The sequence below is a fragment of the Xiphophorus maculatus genome, chromosome 21, assembly GCF_002775205.1.
Source record: "Xiphophorus maculatus strain JP 163 A chromosome 21, X_maculatus-5.0-male, whole genome shotgun sequence".
NCBI lineage: Eukaryota > Metazoa > Chordata > Actinopteri > Cyprinodontiformes > Poeciliidae > Xiphophorus > Xiphophorus maculatus.
Window position 1 is genome coordinate 3,485,800 of NC_036463.1, and position 22,021 is coordinate 3,507,820.

Genomic DNA, 22,021 nt, shown 5'->3' on the forward strand with positions numbered 1-22,021 from the left:
AGTCCAGTGGATTTTGCCTCACGGCGCAACAGCTTTAAAGTATGACGGTCTAATACTTTAAAATGATATGTTGCTTGGCCCGAACTGCAGCCAAACTGCTGTCAGAGTGATTTTGCTTCAAATGCAACATAAAGAAGCAGGTTTGTGGAACTGACAGTGAGGTGGAAGCGTCCCGTTTATTTCTGTCCTGTATGAAATCACCCACAGAAATATATGAGGGAATGAACGGCTTCATTCCCTCATAGAGGAGATGCAGGAATCCGATTAAACATGCAGAGCTTGACAGGTCTGTCAGAGCCCTCTTTATATACGGTCAATATCTATGGTTGCTCTCATGAATATTCATGAGAGCAAGAAGCCAGGCCTGATGCACAGAGCTCTGCTTGTTACTGTGTAGGTTTCTGACTAAAGCATGTCAAATAAATGTTTCATAATCGCAGGTGATAAATATTTAGGTGTTGGTTTAGGGATAATGTGTTGGCTCCAGGGGAGAGAATCATACATTTTTAACCAACTGTGAAAGAGTTTAATTTTTCTATCCTGACCTCTAGTTTGCTAAAGTATTTATACCACCTCTGCTTTATTACATACATGATGATGTTGGAACTACAAATTTACAAGTGCAGTGCTGGAAGACAATAGTTTGGCCATTTAAGTATTTATTCAGCTTTGTTGGTTACTTTTTTTGTCACAGTTCAGATTATTAAACAGATTTTAATAACAGATAACTTGAGTGGATAAATTCACCGCCAGGTGAATTAATTAAATGTCATTTAATTAAGAAGTCAAGCAACACCAAGAACTGCATATTCTCAGACCTGTTGAATCAAGACTGAGTTAAATCAGGGTTTCTGCAGCTTTTACTTAAACTCGAATGTAAGAGGTTTTAAGACCACTGTGAATGAAACTTAAAACTTGTATCACAACAGAAATATACAAAATAAAACCGCAAAATTGTATGTTGCATTAGTGCCTGGCGTTTTAGTAAGAAATGCATGTAGAATTGTATGGGTTGACAACAGAGGTGGAGAAGAAAGTCATCCAGCCAATTTAAACTATTTAGCTAGCTAACAAGGGTTTGTTAGCTGCTAGTTAGCGATAGCCGCAACCGACTTGAGTCACACAATGCAGTGAAGATGTTTTTGTGCGACTCAAATGTTTGCTTGACAGAAAAGTCCTGCGAGAAAAATAAACTACATAGAGTACAAGGTTAAATAGTTTTTCTTAAACTCAACAGTTTGGTTTTGTAATTTCAGCCACTTGGTGTGAACACATACTGAGAGACCTTGTGTGAGATTTAAATGCACACTTCCCAAAGTCTTTGCTTACATAGAAATATGCAGTCACAGCAGTCTCACAGCACGCTCAGAACAGTGGCACAAATGTAACACCATAAAGCTTTTAACTAAATGCATAAAAAGTGAGGGTGTTTAATCCTGTCACTGGGAAAAGTGAAGGGTGTTAAATATGGATGTGACATCTGTGCGAAGGTGACACCAACGACTCAATTGCAGTTAATGGCGGCGTTACCTTAAAAAAGACGTGTGTGCTTCAAAACCATCCAATATGTCCGAAATGAAACAATTCTGCAAAGACAGGAGAGGCTAAATTTCTTCTGTCATGTAAGAAACACTTAATGGCAGGTGATGTTGCACAATTAGTTACTTTGTTAGTTACTTTTCACATGGAGTGGATAGTTTGCTTCCCTAAATGAATAGAATTATCATTTAAACACTTTTGTTTGTGCATTCAGGTTCTTTGATGCAAACATTTTGTGTCCTGAAAAACATGTAAATGTGGCAAACGATAGCTACACACAAATGTCTGTAAAGGCTCAACCATTGCTTTCACTGTGCAGGATTCCCTTTCAAACTATGTTAAAGTTTAAGATTGTAGGTGTCAATACTTCAGAATGTCTGTTTTCTTGAAGAGTTAACCTCTCAGTTTTCATCCTTACATATTCCAAGGTTCTGACACAAACTCAATCATCAGTTGCATGTGATCAACTCAGTCACCACTAACATCCCAAAGAAATAAGTCAGCATCAGTAATGGGTAAAACAATTATCCTATTGGCCTGCCCCATTATACTTTTGCTCGTTAAAGTAAATCGACTTCAGCTGAGTGTCTTCAGCATCAAATCGGCTGTAACAATCAACTGTCCTCACACTCCAGAGCACTAATCCCCCCACCACATTTGTCAATACTAAATCTCCTAAGTGTAGGAATGGGCTGCGTTGGACTGTGGCAGCTAATTGCTTGTGATGTTCCTTTTCCCCTGTCTTAAGTGATTAGCTGGGCACATGTCAGGTAGTTCAGCTGCATGATCTTTTCTATATTCACTAGGGCCATAGTGTTGTAGTGAGTACTGGTTTAAAGGGGATCAAGTCAGCAGTAGTTGTTTTCCAACAGTGGTTTAAAGATGCATTCATCATATGTGACAAGATGAAGGACGATTGTAGGATCATAAGATCGAGGGAGAGTAATCTGCGTCAACGCAGTGTCAAGAATTTCAATCAGAAATATTGATGCACTTATTGGATTTAAGCTTGTGAGTGGAAATGAAAACATCAAAACACAAAGGAAGATCTTGAGAATGGCTAAAGGAGTGCTAGGCTAAACACCTGAATATATTGCTCTTAACCAATTGCCTGTTATTTGGTACTCTTGCCTCAAGCATGAACTTTTTTAGCATATATTTGAAGTTTGTTGGAAACAGAATCCTTATATATTGATGGTGTTAAAAGAAAACATATTAAACATAATCTACTTAGGTCCCACTCTGGATATCTGTCAGCTTGGCAGTATTAGATTTTTTTCTAAAGTGTAAGTTGTTGAAGATCCTGTTGACTAGAGCAGCGGTGTCCAACGGCGACTGTCCTGCATGTTTTAGGTGATTTCCTGGTTCAACAAAACTGAACTTAATGAGTGATTAATTAGTAAGCCTCTGCAGACCTTAGTGACATACTGAGGGGGTCAGTTGAATTTGAATTAGATGTGTTGGTGCAGCGACAAATCTAAAGATACAGGATATTGACAGGACATATTAACGACTCATAAACTCTCCACTGAGCCCAACCACCAAAAGTCTTTAAGGTGTTTTTGGTATCACAATACAATTTTCTGAAGTAAGTTAAAATATTTAGAAGTATTTCCATGCTGGTACTCATCGTAAAACCCAAATCAGTACTTGAAAAATAACTGAAAGCAGATCTCTCCAAAAGAACAGCTGTTTCCTTTATAAATGTATGTTTTATCTTATCTAAATGACACCTAGTTTTGACCTATAAAGTCTCAAATAACATCTCACTGGGGGTTCATGTCAGTGTAGTGGATTTTTTTTCTTTCACCCTGATGTTAAAATTTAAGCTTAACGCTTGATTCTGGTTGCAGGAGGATGATAAGAACCTGCGATCCGTTTTCAGAGACCAGCTTTGATTTTAAAAGACCGTTATGCATCTCAGTGCTATCGCTGACTTTAGTAAGTGCCGAAGAAGTGGATAAATTGATGTTTGTCAGTAGGTGTGATAAGTGGATGTAAAAATGTGAATGGAGTAATCTGTATGAGCTGAATTAAATACACATTTAAAATGCAGTTTTGAAAGAAATTAAGAAAAGATAATTAATTCTGATTTTTACAGCAGTTTGGCTTTAAAACCTGCTATTGACCACATTCTGGTTTTTTGCTTTGCAATATAGCAGTTCAAGGGCTGAGTAGATGCATTGAACAAGTCAATGTGTGAATGGGCTATCTTCAGCTGAAAAAAAAACCAAAACTGATTTTTTTTGTACAAAAAGATTAAAGATCAATAGTCGGCATGCAACCTCAGCTATCACTACTAGAAACTACTGATCAAGCCTGAAATCTGGGTGTAGTCATGGAATTAGATGTGAACATCCAGAGAAAAAAAGACAAGTACACAAGGCACAAAATACAATGTATGGGAACATGAAAAGTATTACACATGCTTAAAAAACCTAGCAGGACTTGGATTTGTCTTTGTTATAAAATAAGCCTCATTTCTTCATGTTCTGCTAAAACGTGTTCTTTAGAAACACCAACTTACGCGTCAACATGAGAGACAGTGTGGTGGCATCTTTATCTCTGAAAACACGCTAAGATTCTACAACGTTGTGTGTTTCTGTTGTTTTCTTACACTTGAAACTACTCAGAGTAAAACCTGCAACTACAAACGCTTCCATTTTTAATCCCATCCAATCCAAACTCCAAAGTAGAGAGTAAACAACAGGCTCCTCACAATGAGTCAGTGTTAATGATGTTGTTGGAAAATATTTTGAAAATTCCCAAATGAAGGCCTATTTAATTTGCTGCAACTAAAAATAAACACAGAAAATACTACATTCGTTTTATTCACATAAACATAATTTTCCTCTTTGGGCTGAGTGTGCTTCTATTGAAAAACACAAAAACATGTTTGTTGTTTTTTGTTTTCTGTCTCTCCCAGAGACTGTAAAAGGAGGTTTTAATGAGGTGAAAAGTTGATTGTATTTGATTATGATGCACCAGGGTTTTTCTCATACCTTCTTCTTTTGTTATTTTGCTTTATTTTTGAGTAATAGTTTATAAAAACAGGCACACAGAACATTGAATTTAATGACTACAAACCTTTTATTATTATCATCATGTTGGCTCTAAATATAAAGCACTATGGCTGATTGCACATTGCCATTTAAATGCTTCTTTTTTTTTTTTTTTTACATATATAAGACTTTCACAGATAACCTGTCATAAAATCAAGCTCATCTACCTCCTCCCTGTGGTCTGAAGAAATGCACCACTCCTGGTCAGAAACAACCAATCAGAGCCAGGAGGAAGGCCTTAGTGCTGGCAATCATGTTCATGTACACGCTGCACCTGTACTGATGGCAGAGAAACAACTTACTGTTCCAGGAAAACCATTTATCCACTGTCATCGTGACCATGCTAACTAGCTGTAGCGTAGCAGAGTAAGGGGGAGGATGGTGTGAGTAGCGCATACAGAGGAGTAATTAGCAGTGCTAAGACCCACCTCCTGGCTCTGACTGGTTGTTTCTCATCGTGTTATTCTGTCGACGGCATTAGGGCCACTTGGAGAAAACTGAGGAGCTTGATTTTTTTTTTTCACAGTCGTAGCAACAGTATTAACAAATTTGTAAAAAAAAACATATTGCCTATAAAGGTTATTTACTGCAGCTTTAAGTGTATGTGTGAATATCTAATGAATGCACTGTTATGTAACCTGCATAGATACTGTTCATTAAAGATGAATTCATAAAAGCAGGAGTAAAGATGTCTGTGTTAAATATTGGATTCTAACTTTTATTCATTTAGAACAAATTTAGATTGCAAAGCAATAACGGAGTTGATGATTTCCACTAAAACCATCCCTGCATGGTTGCTTGCATTCACAGCTAACCAGCATGCTGTGCACTGTTTATGATTTATGGTGGCTGCCATTGCACTCTGCTCCACCGGGTAACTGAAAAAAGGGAAAAAAAATCACATCTGGTAGGACTCAGAGGAGTTTCACTGTGTAATTTCCAAAGAAGCTCAGGAAAGCAAGGCGAGAGTCCAGGGAGCTGCATGACGCATCATGCAGCTTACGTCAAATCACACTGTAGTGCTTCCATATATAAATACAGCAGTGCATCAAATAAGCCAGTTGTGCAATTACAGCGCACTCATCATGTGATTAAAAGGGGTCAATGAAGCCTGTAATACCATGTGAGCAACACTTGGTGTGTAAAATTGAACCTCAATTGCTTTTACAATGAGCTGCTAAATAAAAGGTCAGCATTAGTTCAGCCTTTTAATCACCTGTCTTTGTTTTATGGTGCTTTTTAAATTTCTAAACGTAATTGCATCCATAATATTTTCTCAGTTGAAAAAGGCTATTAAAAACATTCTCAACAACTTGCATGTGATGGAGGTCATGCATTGTACAAAATAATTTTTTTAATGTTCCCATTACATATTCAAAAATCTTTTTTTTCTTTAAATGATTTATTTTCTGATCAGATGCGCTGGAGCTGTTGACATACATTCCTTATGGGCTTCTTTTTTTTTTTTTTTTTTTTTTAATTTTGAGCTTTTAATTTCATCTGTTTTTTTCCAAGATGAAAGTATTATACAACAAAAATCTGCAATGATTTTTTCAAAAACAAAATCTGGGTCCACAAGATTGACGATTTTTCATAAGCTCCGACTATTTAAGATATTGTTTTTCTTTGCACATTGTACCTCCACCACAGTCTCAGTGCAGGCATCAATGAACCTCAGAGGATTTTTCCCAGCCATATGTTAACCAGTGTAGAAAAATAATAAATCAGCATGTTTGCTGAGTAGCTCCTTGTTTCTTTACATTACACAGGGTGACTTTGTTTAAAGTCTGACTAGTGTTTAAACTATTCTCTCTCCAGCCATGTGACCTTAAATCTTCTGGGATCTTAATGTTCTAGATGTGGTTGCTAGGAGATTTCAAACCAATGCACAGTTATACACGAGTGTTACTACATTGCCATTAGAAAACCTTTTACAGAGAAAGCAGGAAATCACTTTTGCTTCTCTTTTCTTCTATTTTTAGGTACATCCGTGTTGCAAGTCACAGCGACAGATGCTGACGACCCAACCTACGGAAACAGCGCCAGGATAGTCTACAGTATTTTACAAGGACAGCCATATTTCTCAGTGGACCCCAAAACAGGTGCCGTATTCCTGCTTGCTGGGAATAAAATATTGAAGTAAACGCCTATTTGCACAGAAGCACTAAAAGCAATGTCCAAAAGTATTATCACCATTGAATTTCTTTACATCTTGGCAACTACAAACCTGAATGTTTTTACTGGGACGTTTGTGGTTCACTGACAATAGCAACAGGTGACTTTCAAAAATGTTTCTGACTTGAAAAGCAAATTTTTTATTCAGCTCCTGTTACTCTGATGATTCTTAATAAAATCCAATGAACAGCTAAGAGGTTGTGTTACATTCATAGCTCAGGTGGAACAATATGCAGACGAGATAATTATTAGTTTGCTATCTAGAAATCTGGAAAATTTGCCTTTTCAGAGATTTTTCAGTATATAAAATATTCAAAAGAAAAAGCATTCTGACAAGCTGATTAGCTAAGTGCAAAGCTACTTGACATGCTACTGGTTAGCATTGGCAAATCAGACAATCTAGTGGATTGAATGCAGGAGCAGAAATAAGGTAAACTGCAGATATTAGATTCGGTGGTAGTGCCAATATGGTTTCTAACATGGACATTGTGTATATTTAGCGTTTTAACTTAAAATAGGCAGTTTTAGTTGTTTTTAGAGGAGGTCTCATGGTAATTTAAGCTGATGGAAGATGACTGTTGACCCCCTCTTGACAATACAATGTTTGCTGCACATTGCATTGTTCTATCATCTAAAATGGTAGTAAAATACAACATAGATTGTTGTAATGTAACCCAGTGAGAAAAAGCCTTGGGTAAAAATGCTCCTGTAAGGTATTGTACAACTATTGTTGTTTAACTCTTAAAACGTAAGAAATCTTTGCTGTGGACGTTCCGGTGCTATTTTCACCACATCTGACATCATAAACGTTAAAGCTACATAGTGCAGTTATGGCTGAGTCATAGAACCGCTTTATTGTGTAGCATGCGAACCTCACTGTGGACCATAAGTAAGTTCTCTTGGGACTGCGCAGACATTTGCAGAACTCTCTCCAGAAAGCCATTGTTTCCTGTTCAGCGGTGCTCAGTCTTTTAAAGTTCATCCTTTGTTTGAGAGGCCTCTTCTATAATCCATTAAACATTAATAAGCCTTCTAAGGTACAAGACATATAACTTTTATACGATGTAAAAAATGCAACATTTTCAGCGTGTATACGTCTTTTTTATTTCTTATCTCTCTAAACCTTACACTGTCCTTTGTCCTGCAGCTGCTCTTGCATCTAAAGTTTGCTTTGCTTTGCCTCTTCTGCTGCTGTTGTTGGGTAACCTGAACAACTCGTCTCTTGTATGAGTTGATTCATTGCCATCTGGGACACACTGCCACCTCCGTAGAGACTGTACCGCCCACGTGAAACGGGGATTTTCATGCTGAATGAGCAATACAAATGAACAGCTGTACATTTTGACTTCACCATGAGGAAAAAAAGACGATTGGGAATTAATGAAACAATTCCACAGTGGCAGATTTTAGAGCGAATACATCTCTTGTTTTTTGTTATTGCAGTGTAAACCCAATGGTTTCACACACTTCTACATATTGTTCACTTTAAAATCCCATGCTTTGTGTCCTCTTGAGGCACTTTTCAATATAGTCACACATACATTTCAAACAGTACATTTAGTTCAGTTCATTATTCAAATTAATTTTAAAAAGTTTTGTTTCTAAGGAAACCCAGCTGATTGTATCACGCTTTTCCTTTTTGACTTAATACTAAGTTATTAATTAAACATTTTTGTAACTTGATGTAACATATTTCTAAAATATGAAACTTGCAGAGATCACGATGGATGGATGGATGGATGGATGGATGGATGGATGGATGGATGGATGGATGGATGGATGGATGGATGGATGGATGGATGGATGGATGGATGGATGGATGGATGGATGGATGGATGGATGGATGGATGGATGGATGGAGTCAACATTTAGATAGGACAGCATATCAGAATCTAAACTGTTTTTGCTTTGTGGACATTGTTGTCACTAAGCCTGTCACAATCAGTAATAAATAAATTAATAATTTGTATAAATTAAGATGAGCTCAATAATATCCATTTGCATAATTTATCATTTTTCTCTTTTCTATCACTTTTTCTACCAAAATCTGGATAACCAAAGTCTTCACTCTGGTGCTTTGGTCTCAACTATCCCTGTTTTTGTTTACAGACACTTTATTTATTTGTTGTTTCTGTTGCTTTTTTCATTCATTTTGGAGATTTAAAATGTCCTCCAGGTCCAGTGTTGAACGTTCATGTGTACTTGCACTGTTATGCCTTTATTATATTACTTCTAAATGGTTTCAAAACAACAATATTAATATTGTCCTTGTAGTTATTGCAATAACTTCAATAACAATTCATCACCCAGCAAAATGTGTTATTGTGACAAGCTGAGTTGTAACCTGATGTTTTTTAATCATTCTTTATGGAGATAAAAGGATGATATGTGCAGTTTTTCCCTCCGTTTGCCCATCCAGAGTCCTTCTGGATGAATCGGATGCCTCACTTTGCCTGAGCTGACTCTGCAGCTTGTCTGAGTTCTAATTGAGCGTGGGGCGTGCAGAGGATAGGGATGTGATGGAAGGCCTCAGCCAGTTGCTCTCTCCACACAGCACTATTCCACCCACACATATTATTTTATACAAGTAGGCTGCTGCCTTTTTTTTGTCACTGGCACACCGGCCTTGTCTCTAAAATTAGCACCTGGACTCCTGTTGGTCAGCGGAGGACGCACACATGCAACGAGCTGCACTTTGATTTGATGGTTTACACGCTCGGCTCGGGTATTAAAGCAGTTGTGCTGGCGCACCGCCACATTCCAGCCTCCCGCCGGAGAGATGAAGCCACTTCTGCAGATGTCTCGCGGTGCATTAGCATGCTTACACGTCCTCACATCCTCCTCTGCTCGGTGCCCATTATGCTTAACCTGCAAAGACACCTTCATGGGAAATTCACAAACTATTGAGGGGCCGTTATATGAGTGCTCACACATGCAGCATATTCCCCTCTGAGCAAAGGTTGGCATCCTGACATAGAAGTGACTGAAGATTATTTAAGCACAGAAGGTAATCATGGCATTTGGCACACACAGATGGCGCTGAAGAAAGACATAAGGGATCGCCTCGGACTTGACCCAAATCCTCAGCAGGAGTCAAAGTGACCGCTCTCACTCAGTTTTGTTTCTCCTGCCTTGGCTGGTGTGATAACATCCCATCAGATCTGAGAATGAATGGAGAAACAGACGTGTCTGACTGCTGACAAATTGCATAAAATGGCAAAGATCTTTTCAACCTGGGAAGATGTCACAAATAGAGATAAAGTTATCTCCAAAGCAATCATGAATGTTTATTACAGCTCTGAAAATGCTCACTAAATATGGCTTTAATATCCGTAATGGCTTGCAGCTGCTTAATGAAGTTAAGCTATTGCAACTAAGAGCTGATGCAGATGCTACGATAACTCTCATTCACTCTTCAGTTTACATATGTTAGCTTTTCAACTGTTTAGGCTTATAACTCGGAGTAGTTGGAAATTCAAGATTGCAAGAGCAAAATAAGCCCAAACATTTTGCGAGTCGGAATTTCGTTCCAGTGTGTTTAGTTTTTACTTTTTCTCCTGCTCTGAGTAGTCCGTGTGTGTTGGGATCAAGGGTGTTAAATTTAATGTTCTTCATCATCTGGACAAAATATATTAGTTTTTTGTATGAAGTTACTTTTTTCATTTATTTATTTTTTCACATTTTTCCATCATTGTCCATAAGGTCAGCTTCACTTTCAGTTTCAAGCATCTGATTTGTTGAAGGTATGAAGGAATCTTGATAGTCCAGACAGCACTGAATAGTGTGAGAATAATCCATGTTATTGTTGGGTCATTGCGTTGTCGTGGACTTTTTCAACTTGTCCTAAAAATCTGTGGCAGGTTTTGTTTGCTACAGTATAAGCTGCATGATAAGGCGATGCTGCAGCATATTTTCTGGCATCATGTCATCCAACATTATTATTGCACAAGGCAGATAGACTATAGTGTGAACATCCCTGAAGTTATAAACTGTAAAGCTTTTTTTCCTTTTTACTGCAAAACAGTGGAAATGTGGAATCTCTACCGAAGCTTACACAACCCACACCTGTTATGGTCACACTATAAAGGAAATTAACATACAAAACAGCTTAATCCCTGGCAGAAACATTGAACTCTTTAATCAGAATTGATTTTGTGTGTGTGGACGGGGCCCGTCCCTGTAGAGCCATTCTTCCCCCTGCGTGTCCCAGGCAAGGCATACTTTTTAATTACGCCTTGCCTCATGTACACATTGCTTTGCATACAGTGTCTCCAGGTTGACTGTCAAGGCTGTTGACTTAGCTGTCCATACGAATGCATGCATTTACAGTGCAAACACTGGGTGTTTGTTTTTTGTTAAAGGAATTGAACCCATATATGTATGAGGCAGCAAGCATAATTAAAAACAATTATTTTTTCTCTTTCCTCCTGCTGCATGCTGACATGCACAGGGTTGGGATTAATGCTGCACTATCACCTGCTCAAGGTGATTTTTTTTGTTTTGTTCCCAGTGCATCCCAGAAACCAGCTGCAGTCAAGGTTGCAATGTTTTTATGTTCATTTCAAGCACAAAGCCCCTGTCTGCACCCAGATATTCATTCACACATTCCTTTCTGGATGAAATGACAAAATATTGTAAGAGAACTTGCTCAATGCCATTTTAAAACACTGTATATACTGAATATATTTTCTTGCACTTGCTGCAAATTAGAGCCCATGGAACAAAAAGGTTTCACATTCAGTCAGTGTTTTTAGAAGGCTGCTCAGTTCAGGAAATAAACAAAGACAATCTTTGAAAGAAATTGGACCAAAATGGTACTTTTGTTCATAGTTTTGTGTAGCAGCGGTGAATTGTGAAATCAAATGATGTGCCCATTATCTATTGTTTGAAATAAAAAATTTGTTTTCAGAAAGCATTGAGCTAATAATAATTTGTGCCTCAGTTTGATTTGCAGACATTAATTGTGTAACAGTTAAATAGGCCTATTTGCTAAATCAAAGGCTAATTCTTTTAGACGTTTGACATCTCAAAGTCACTTACAGATGTGCTAAAGGGTGAGAAGAAATGAGTTCATACTTCTTTATAATTATGACTGAAATCACATGGAGGCATTTTCTCATCCCTACAAGAAAAAGAACCGAAGCCATGATGGAATCACAACTGACAGGACTGTGATGGTTTCATCTAAAATGCAGAAACAGCTGGAAACTTGGGATACGTTTGAATTTGTTATGGACCTAAGTGAAGGTGGCACAAACCTTAAGCTGGCATGTAGCCAGTGTTGCTTGTATTGGAAATTATTGAAGAGCTGAGGGGGAAAAGTATAGTCCTATGACTGAAAGAAGCTGTGACACTGTCAGAACATATATGGCTGTGGACTTTTAAAAAACAATTATGCTGGCCTCTCTTCACTGCAGAAAGCATTCACAATATGTAAGGCACTCCACTGATGTCCATTATATATATATATATATATATATATATATATATATATATATATATATATATATATATATATACACCCACACATTCAGGACATGAAACCTCCATTGAGGTCATTGGTCGGGATTCAAACCCAGGACTTTTCCTTTCAAAACTGTTATGATTCTTCATAACATAAATTCAACAATGTGTGTGAAAAATTACTCACACTTTTTTATTCCTGATTTTAAAAATGTACATAAAAAAAGTTCAGGTCAATTTCTTTCTATTTTCTTTCTCCAACATCATCATCTGTATTAGAAAAGGGGACTGAACAGGATTTGGTCTTTTCTGCAGTCCTAGCATAAATCAGGTGTCCCCACACCTAAAAAAAAAGCTCTCTCAGGAAAAACACTGATTTACACAAACGTGGAAATGCAGTGTGTCAGCACTGCGCTTCAAATGGCTGCAGCTAAATTCACAGAAAAATAAAAACAAAAACCAATCACGATAACTGGCCAAACTGGTGACATGTAATCACCAGCGAGTCAACAAAAAAACACCGGGAGCCGTGATGGCAAGCTGCTCACATGAAACCACAGCCACCCTGACGGACAGATTAGCTGCACTTCTCTGCAGCAGGTGCAGCTGATTGTTGGCGCCTGATTAGAGCCCGGTACTGTGACTCGGGTCCAATCAGTCATGCTGGTAGGCAGGATGTGGTGCGAGCGAAGGCAGTGGCCCTGAACGTTGGTTTGCACATGCTGATTTGCATTCGAGAAAGACTCCCAAAAACCCGACTGGGGAAGAGAAAAGTGGGCGAGGCAGAGGTCACAGCAGAGCAGGGAACTCAACTCCTTCAGTCAGTGTTAATGAACAGTTCCAGACATCACCATTAGACCTCACCAGTTTCTCTGTTTTACTGCCTGAACTCTATGTACTACATTGAAACCACGTTAACTTGCATTGTATGAAAAAAACAAACATTTTTGGATATACTTTAAGGAAACGTCCCAAATAAACATTCCTTGTGTGACATCATGGAAGTAAAGAAATCTGTCAACATGTCAGGAAGACAACCAAGCCGATCCTCCAGTTATTTTCCAAAAGCCTAATGGGAGTATGATAATACACAATCAGGAACAGATTGGGTTTATGTTTCAGAGATCAACATATTTTGGTGCAAATTGTGCATTTCAACCTCAGAACAAAAGCAAGACTCGTGTGAAAACCCTGGAGCTGGAAAGAGGGTCCCAGACAGATGTGGCCATTGCTCAAAAACCACCATAAAAAAGACTCCTACAACAAAAGCATTTATGGAGAAACCCCTGAATTTTGGAAAAAAAAATTCTGAAGTGTAATAAAACATAAGTTGAATTGTTTTGTCATATAGCAAACTCCTGCCTATTCACAATTTGATTTCTCTGTGGAACATAACGCCAAATTGTTTACTGAATTTTTTTTTTCTTCATTCTGTAGAGCAGGGGTCTCAAACTCCAGTCCTCGAGGGCCGCAGTCCTGCAACTTTTAGATGTGCCTCTGCTGCACCACACCTGAATAGAATAATTAGGTCATTAGCAAAGGTCTGGAGAACTGATCTACACAAGGAGGAGGTAATTAAGCTATTTCATTTCAGTGTTTTGTATTTGTGGCACATCTAAAAACTGCAGGACAGCGGCCCTCGAGGACTGGAGATTGAGACCCCTGCTCTAGAGCATATATAGAATATCCAAAAGAAAATGCAGCTTGGGAAGGTGGAATAAAAAGGTGCAATGCTACTTGACATGCTATTGGCTGGCGTTGCAAAGCAGCCAATCTGGGATTGCTGTTTGTTTTCCTTTGGAATCCTCATTGGAAAGTAAATCTAATCTTTTTGTTTACGTCATTTGTTGCTTAAGCTTTTAAACAGCGCAAAAAACACCAAAGATTACTCAGTATTTGGTCCAGTGCAAATATCTTAGTGCACTTGGAATAAAACTAAACTGACTTACATGTAACTTTTCAGCAACATATAGGAACTTGTTTTAAATTATTACTTCCTTAATATTGAAGAAAAATTGCTAGTTCCTCTAGCAGATTATTTCACTTTTAACACAGCATTTTTCCATGTTCAGGTGAAATAATCTGTCAGTAGAACTAATAGTTTTTCAATAACATTAGGGAATTGCTGACTGAAAACAAACTCCTATTTCTTGCTTAAAAGTTATTTTTAAGTTGCACTAAGATATTTGCTCAAGAAACTAGACCAATACGTGGTAAAGTTTTGGTTTCTTTGCATATTCATTCAAGGTAGTTTTGAAAAACTGCTAAAAATCATAATTTTGGATGAAGATTCTTATACCTGCCGCCTGCAGTACATGTTGAAGCTCACCGTGAAGCACAAGGACAGCAGTGAATCAGTCAGGAGCAATGAATGCAAACCAGTACAGAGGAAATATTGTATTTGCAAATACAACCGGGCTGTTGTAGCAAGATTAGTGACATTCAAACTGTGTTCAACAACATTCACTGCAGAGGATTTACTTGATTACATGGTTTGCACATTTCAAAACTGCAAGCCAGCAGAATTTGGTAAAGCACTTTCTATATCTCAGCTGAAAGCACATCTGAGATGTGGTGCAGCATTCATCCTTTTTATAGTTTGGTCATAACTCCTGTCTTCCCCTTCACTACTGTGCATCTGTCACTTACCCGCCGAGACATCAAGGCTGTTCCTCTCAAGACTCACGCTCGAATACCCCTTAAACACGCTTCACATCTGTACTCCATCACACACACACACATGCAAAGACTTTCCACATTACCAAAGCCCAGAGTCCCTTTTGAATCCTAAATAGGCTAATTTCACTGCTGATCTGGGATTTGTGAGTGTTTGAGTTTATTGAAGGAGCTGACACAGATCAGGATGTTTCTGCACTTAGTGAATTAATCGTTTGCTCTGGTTAAATCAAGGAAAATCTTTCCCGACACCAATCATTGGTGATGTAGTCCAAGCAGTTCCTTCCAAAACCTTACAGGTTTATTTGGTTTTAAAATTTTAATCACATCAGCACTTTCAAATTTTAAAAGAAATAAAAGTAATCATAATCAACCTGGCTTGAATTGAAAAATGAATTGTCCTTTAAACCAATCTTGATAGCAGTAGCAAAACTTTAAGTGTTTACAGTAACTAGCTATGTGTCTTTTACATGGCTGTGGAGGAATTTTTTTCTAGAATTGCTTAAAGGGTTTAAAGGTATTAAGATGTCACATCATCCACAGTTAAAACCATAAGTTTGCATAAACCCAATAGAACAACACACCTTTTTTTCTCACCGCCTGATATTTAATCAGACCAAACTTGTCCTGTTGTTGGTCAGTCAGTATTTGGTAGAATTGCCTTCAGCATGTCAAACATTTTGGGTTTTCTTCCACAGACTTCTCACAGTAATTTCCTAGCATTCTGTTCAACTGTGATGCTTTCTTGGAGGTTTTAGCTGCAAATAACTAAACCTAAAGAGGAATGAATCTTCAAAGACTCATACTTCTGTCTTTGTAGTCATATTTATATAACTGTATAAAAAAAATTGCTTTATTGTACCTGTAGAGGAGGAGAGTGCTATCATGATTTCTTAAATTCAGCTGCTGCTTTCATCCAACATTTTTCCCCTCAAACTTCAACTGTACTCACATGAAGACTGTATTAGATGAGCCAAAAGACCAAGATTCCTAGAGCTGGAGATTGAAGAGTGCTTTAGTAATCTCCTATAATCCTTTTTGTTCACTTGGGAGATTGTTCTCCTTTAGAAGTTTCCCGCCAGACAAAGAGGTGGATAGTGCGATAGTATCGACTATAATAGACTGAGGAGGTTGAGGAAAAGGCTAACCACCTCACCGTGTCAGATGAGGCCAGGTTCATGGAAGTCGGCTCTTTCTCAATTATTTTCTGAATTAACGGACGGGCACCGTAGAGATTTAGGAGAGACGGTCTGAGACGATACAGCTCAGAGTTGAGCTGGGAAGAGAGATCAGAGGTCTGATCTTTGTGTCAGAACAGTGATGTGTGTTTCCTGCTTCCTTCCCAAGAATGCCCCAGTGACTTTTTCAGTGTTGGAAGATAATTTGATTTAGGAATGAAGGGGCTGCAGTGAAAACTTTGCAACCAAATCTTGGTGACATTTTTACTGTGTTAAAAAGTATTCAAACCCCTTGAACTTCAGTGTCATTTTCATTTTCTGTGGCACACCAACACCAATCAATCTTTTTTTTTAAAGTGTGAAAGGTGCTTTTGTATTCAGACCCTTGAGTCAATACTTTACACAACCACTGCTTACTGCAATTACAGCTACAAGTCCTTTCAGGTATGGCTCTACCAGCTTTGCACAGCTAAAGCCTGAATTATCTGCTTATACTGCAAAAACACAAAATCTTATCAAATATTTTTGGTTCACTTGAAATAAGACAAAACTGTCTTACAAGTCAATATTCCTTACATATTGATGAAAAGTATTAGCTCCACTGGCAGAATATTTCACTTCTAAAATGGGAAAACGTTTTAATATATTTAGTGAAAATTATTTAAAACGAGCTTCTATATCCAGCTGGAAAGTTTCCTGTAAGTTAGGTTTGTCTTATTTCAAGTGTATTAAGATATTTGCACTAGAAATCAGATGAAAACACTTCATAATATTTTGTGTTATTCATCTTTGGAAACACCTTGAGTTCAGTGAGACTAAATCAACTGTGATGTTTTGCAAAATCATTGAATACAATAGTAATATTACAACATGATATGCTTTATTACATCCAGTATGTTGGATTTAATTTAACTGCAGTGGATTCTCATACTTGACACATAAAACTACCAAACACATTAAAGGTCACAGAGAGTGTTGCCAATTTCATAATCATAGATGTGCAAGAATATAATATGACCACCTCATAGTATTTTTTTATTTTATTTGTTGCAACCCTTGTTTTGGGAAATGTGCAGTTTAACGTATTCACCTCGCAAACCAAAAAAGGTAGATTTGAGTCTCATCTAATGAGAGAAACTTCTTCCACATTTTTATTGTTTTATTGTTTTGTGGGGTTTTTTCTCGCAATGTTTTCCTCTGAACCAAAAACTCTTAGACGTCCCGTCAACAGACTCTCCCACCTGCGATGTTATTGGTTTAATAACTATCTCTAATTTGAGCGTCTCCACATCTTTCTCCCTGACCTGCTGTGCTGCTCGACCTTCTTGATGCTCATCTTCTATATCCTGAATGCACATTTTGGGATTCAATATGGAAAAAAGTCAGAAAGAGTTTAAAGGTTTGAAAACCTTTGCAAAAGACTATTTGTTTTACTTTGTGTGACTCACAGTTGGTCATTCTCACTGCTCACTGTGGGTAAAAGCAAAATTCTCGTAGCCACAGAAAGAAAATCTCATAAATTTTTTCTGTATGTGCTTATTGGTTTGGTTCCAGCTGTGAAATATTGTTCAGGAATGTCACACCTTTATGAACAAAGAGGTAATATGAAATTTGAAAGGTCAGGTCGTCTGTCTTGGTGTGGAGTTTACTCAAAAACTTTGACCATTTTCCAAGTAATGCGTCTCAAGGACTTAAGGTCAAATGTTGCTAAGGCTGAGGGTAATAACAAGGGAGTTCGCAGGGCTTGTATCATTACAGGAAAGTTGTTAGCAGCACTTTGATTAGTTTTTGGAACAAAGAACAACAGCAGATCCCTGCTGAGACCTGGCATTTCAGCAGAACACTTTGACGACAATAAGCTACTCAGGTTGTGAGTCTTGAAAATGTTTAGTTGAACGTGTATTTTCATTCCCTGTGGGAGTTGGAAAAACTGCATTGTATTATATAAAGCATTGCATCTTTTCTTTTTCTTAGAACCCATTACCCTTTCAGTCTGCCATGCTCTTCAGCTTATCAAAGTCTTAAACGTATGAGAGAATTTCATGATGTCTTTTCACATTATTGAACTTTACCAACTCCAGCAGTAATAATTTGCTGTTTAGAAAATGTAGTTTCATGTAGGACGGGTTGTGTCTTCAGACTTTCCTTCTGTAAGCCAATGGAGTCATAATTTTTCATCAATATTAAGGAATTATTGAGCTAAAATAAGCTCCTATATCTTGATGAAAAGTTACTTGTAAGTTAGTTTTGCTTTATTTCAAATGTACTCTGATATTTTCACTGGAAACTAGACCGAAATTAGTTGGTAAAATGTAATGTTTTTGCAATATATCTCCACATCATGCAAGGTACTACGCCATTTTCATTGTGTTCTAGAAACATAACGAAAATGAAACATAAAATAAGTTTTATGTTTTATCCTGATCTCAGGTTTAAGCTCAGATTTAAGGTTCCTCTCTGGATGGAGCATTTCTGACTTTTCCATGGCTGCCTCTTGTCTTGGATCCTTTATGTGATATTCATTAACAGAATTTTAGGGTATAGCTGTAAAAAATTAGGATGGTCTGATTTGGAAATCTCAAGGTTTTTTCTTTAAATATTCTTAGTATTCTGTTTTCTGTTTGTAAGCTTGACCTAAATGCTTGGTAAGTTTGTGTTTGTCTTGCAGTGTAAATCAGAAAGTAAAATGGATCTGCATTAAAATTAAACTACAAAAATGGAGCCAATACAAGACATCAACCATAGTTAGTGAGGATTCTCCTTGTAAGCCAAAGTAAATTAAATTCTGTTATATGCCTAGAAATAAAAGCAGCTTCCTTTGCTGCCCTACTTATAGCTACATCTTCTCAAGCAGAGGTAATATGCACCGGATGACAGTGAAAGCAGTTGTTACTATTGAGAGTGGTACTTGAGAATGAACTGCTACCATATAGTTCCATGAACTTTATTAAGAGCGAAAGTGGTTCAACCTATTATTTCTTTATTTTACACAACACAGCCTCTGGTTTTAGTTGTGACCTTGAGGTAGAATTTTATGTCTCATTTTATATTGAAATCTTGTCTTTTTCATCTGCTAAGCTTTAGTCCCCCTTTTTTTGCATCTGGAACGATCATAAAGAGGATGAATTACTGAGTTCCTCATTCATACCACTACTAATACAAGAGTAGAACATTCTGTTTACTGCTCGCTTGCTGGAATGTCTTCAACTTGACAGTTTTATATTTGAAAGGTTACATTGAAATTGCAAAATCATCTGACAGGTGAAATCTTGATTACAGCTTTCTATGTTTTCTGTTTTGATAGACCTACATCCACCATGCTATTTAGCCTATATTTAGCCCTTTTTGTTGATTACCTCCTGGTAAATCCAGGTTTACTAGCAGTTGCCTGGACGTCAGCCAGGCTCACTGTGACAGATGATGTGTAACCTCAGATCCCCCAGATCTTAATACTTCTGCCTGCTTGGCTTCTTGACCCACTTTTAATGATTATTCAGCCTGAGGCGAAAGGATTACTTTCTGTCTATAGAGTCCTGAAAGCACTAGAGAGGAAAATGATCTATTGTGTAACACGCCAATGTCTAGCTCTTTTGTGAAGTACAGGAAATAAAAAAAGTGAATCCATTAACTCCTAAATGGGGTTTGGTGAAATTCAAGCTGCTTGGTTTGAAACGGAGTACCATAAAATAGTTTGAGTTTTAGTTTGACAGAGTGTTTCAAAGACATCTTAATAGATTTGATGCACTTTCATTTTATTGGAAAAAAGAATAATTGCAAATGCTGTAAATGTTTCTGACCTAAACAAGGCCATAAAAAATAGTTTTTTATTATTTTGACTAACCCATATTATTATACAAGTGCAGAACTGTGTAAGGTATGAATAATGGTATGAATAACCAACTTGATTTCTCACATATATCAAACGTATTGTCAAAACTGGTAAGGATTGTGGCACAACTACAAATCTACTAAGATATGGCTACCCTCTGAAACTGACAGGTTCGAAAAAGACCAGCATTAATCAGAAAAAGGCCAAGTTGAATATGAAAACTATGGAGAACCTGAAGTAATCTAAAGCTCAGGAGAGACAACAACTAGTTGTAAGCTCTACTATTACTACTAGACACATAAATCCTTAAGAAATCTTGCTGAAACTTTGCCTTGAAGCCATTCTGAGAGCCAGCTTATATAGGAGAAAAGGTGGTTGAGTTAGGTGAAACCAAAATGTAGAGACTATTTGTAAAAACCTTTTTAAACTGTGTGGTTTTTGGTTGTAACATCAGCAGATGTGGGAAACAAAGTTCAAGAAATTTCAAACTGTATATAAAACAAATGACCATTACTTTTGGGGAATCAGTCATAACATTTCTTTGCAATTTTCTGCTCTCTGAGTTTTAAATATTATGCCTCATCTTTGTTCTATCTGGAGAGATCAATCAATCAACCAATCAATTAATCAATCAAGTTTATTTGTACAGCACATTCCAGTACCAAGGCAGTTCAAAGTGTTTTATTTTATAAAACCACAAAAGTACAAAATCATAAAAACATCGTACAGTCACCATAATATTTCAAGATTCTTAGGGCCAAGGTAGGTTGTGATAATTTTTCTCACATAATTATCAACATACCAATAAGAAAAGAATGATGCTGGGTTGTTGTTTTTTTTACACGTTTTGGTGCGCTAACATCCATTTAGCCTTTGTATCCATTTTTTGTTTACCTCAAGGTCTCAATGTTTCTGTATAATCTCTAAATCTATTGCAGAACACAAGGTCAGTGGTGACCAGAACGTCCTGGCGCCAGTCAAAAACACAATATATAACAAAACAAGTGTGAACATATGGATTCTTGTCCTATGTGGTGTTTTTGTGTGTGCAGAAGCCAAAGCTGTAAATTATGTCTTGTTGGAAGACATAAAGTAGCACACATTGACCTTATAAAATCTTGCTGCATCTCTGCCCATTTCCTGTCTGGTTACTGCAAATAGAGGCCACTCGTGCCACAAAAACCTTTTTAAAAAGTCAACACAGGGAGCAAACTCATCTTTTGTTTTAGGCTCCTGCTGTGTCGCAGGAACAGTTTCTTTTTAGTCAGAGATGCAACCGTATATCATATTATGAAGGTTCATGGCTGAGCATCCTGTGTTTTCTGCATTATGAATAAATGTGATAGTGCAAGTACCTCAGGGTGTTACAGTATAATATGATTGAAAATTGCAAAGCATATTTAGATATAATAGAATCGGAAGGACAAGGCGATCAAGGATCTACAAAATTAAAGATGAAAAAGACACATTATTACATTCAGTACTATAAAATAAACCTGAAAATTTGGGAGAAAAGAAATATCTGTCTTAGTAACACTGTTATTCACAAAATGTGAAGTATAAAAAAATATATATATTTTCATTCATCATTAAAAGAATATACACCCACTGTAAATTTGATAGTTTTAGTATATGAGTGATCCATTAGCATCCTGTTAAAACCTGAATGTAAAGTTTGAATTTTGTTTTTATTTTTTTTTTATACCAAAAATGTTCTGAAATACAGTAGGCTACTCTGTCGCTGACACCAGATTTTACTACATTTTAATTCTACAAAAGGCAAGGTATTTTTTTAATTGCATATTTCAATAAAGCAAATTAAAGTGATTTGCATGATGAAAACATAAAACAGCAAACAAGCAAGAAACATTACATTGCAGTGGCAAAATAAAGGGAAGTGATGAAAAGATGGAATACAGTTTATGGATGAGTTTTATTTACCTTTTCCAGATTATTTGTTGGTCATGTTCTGAGCAGTAACACAGTGTTTATCACTGTATAGTAACTTATTCAATAAAGATTATTAAAAAATTCAAAGTTTGTGAAAATGTACATCCCAAAACTTGTAGATACATACAAAATACACAAAGCTCTGTCAT

At 37.1% G+C, this 22,021-nt stretch overlaps 1 protein-coding gene across 2 annotated transcripts in view; it reads left to right on the forward strand.

The window, feature by feature from the left end:
* cdh18 (cadherin 18) overlaps positions 1-22,021 on the forward strand; it is a 121,343-nt gene that overhangs the window by 53,364 nt on the left and 45,958 nt on the right. For both annotated transcript variants that reach the window (XM_023326678.1, XM_005803633.2), the window contains one exon: positions 6,584-6,703. In XM_023326678.1, coding sequence (XP_023182446.1) covers positions 6,584-6,703 — 120 coding nt within the window. The remainder of the gene's footprint in view (positions 1-6,583; positions 6,704-22,021) is intronic.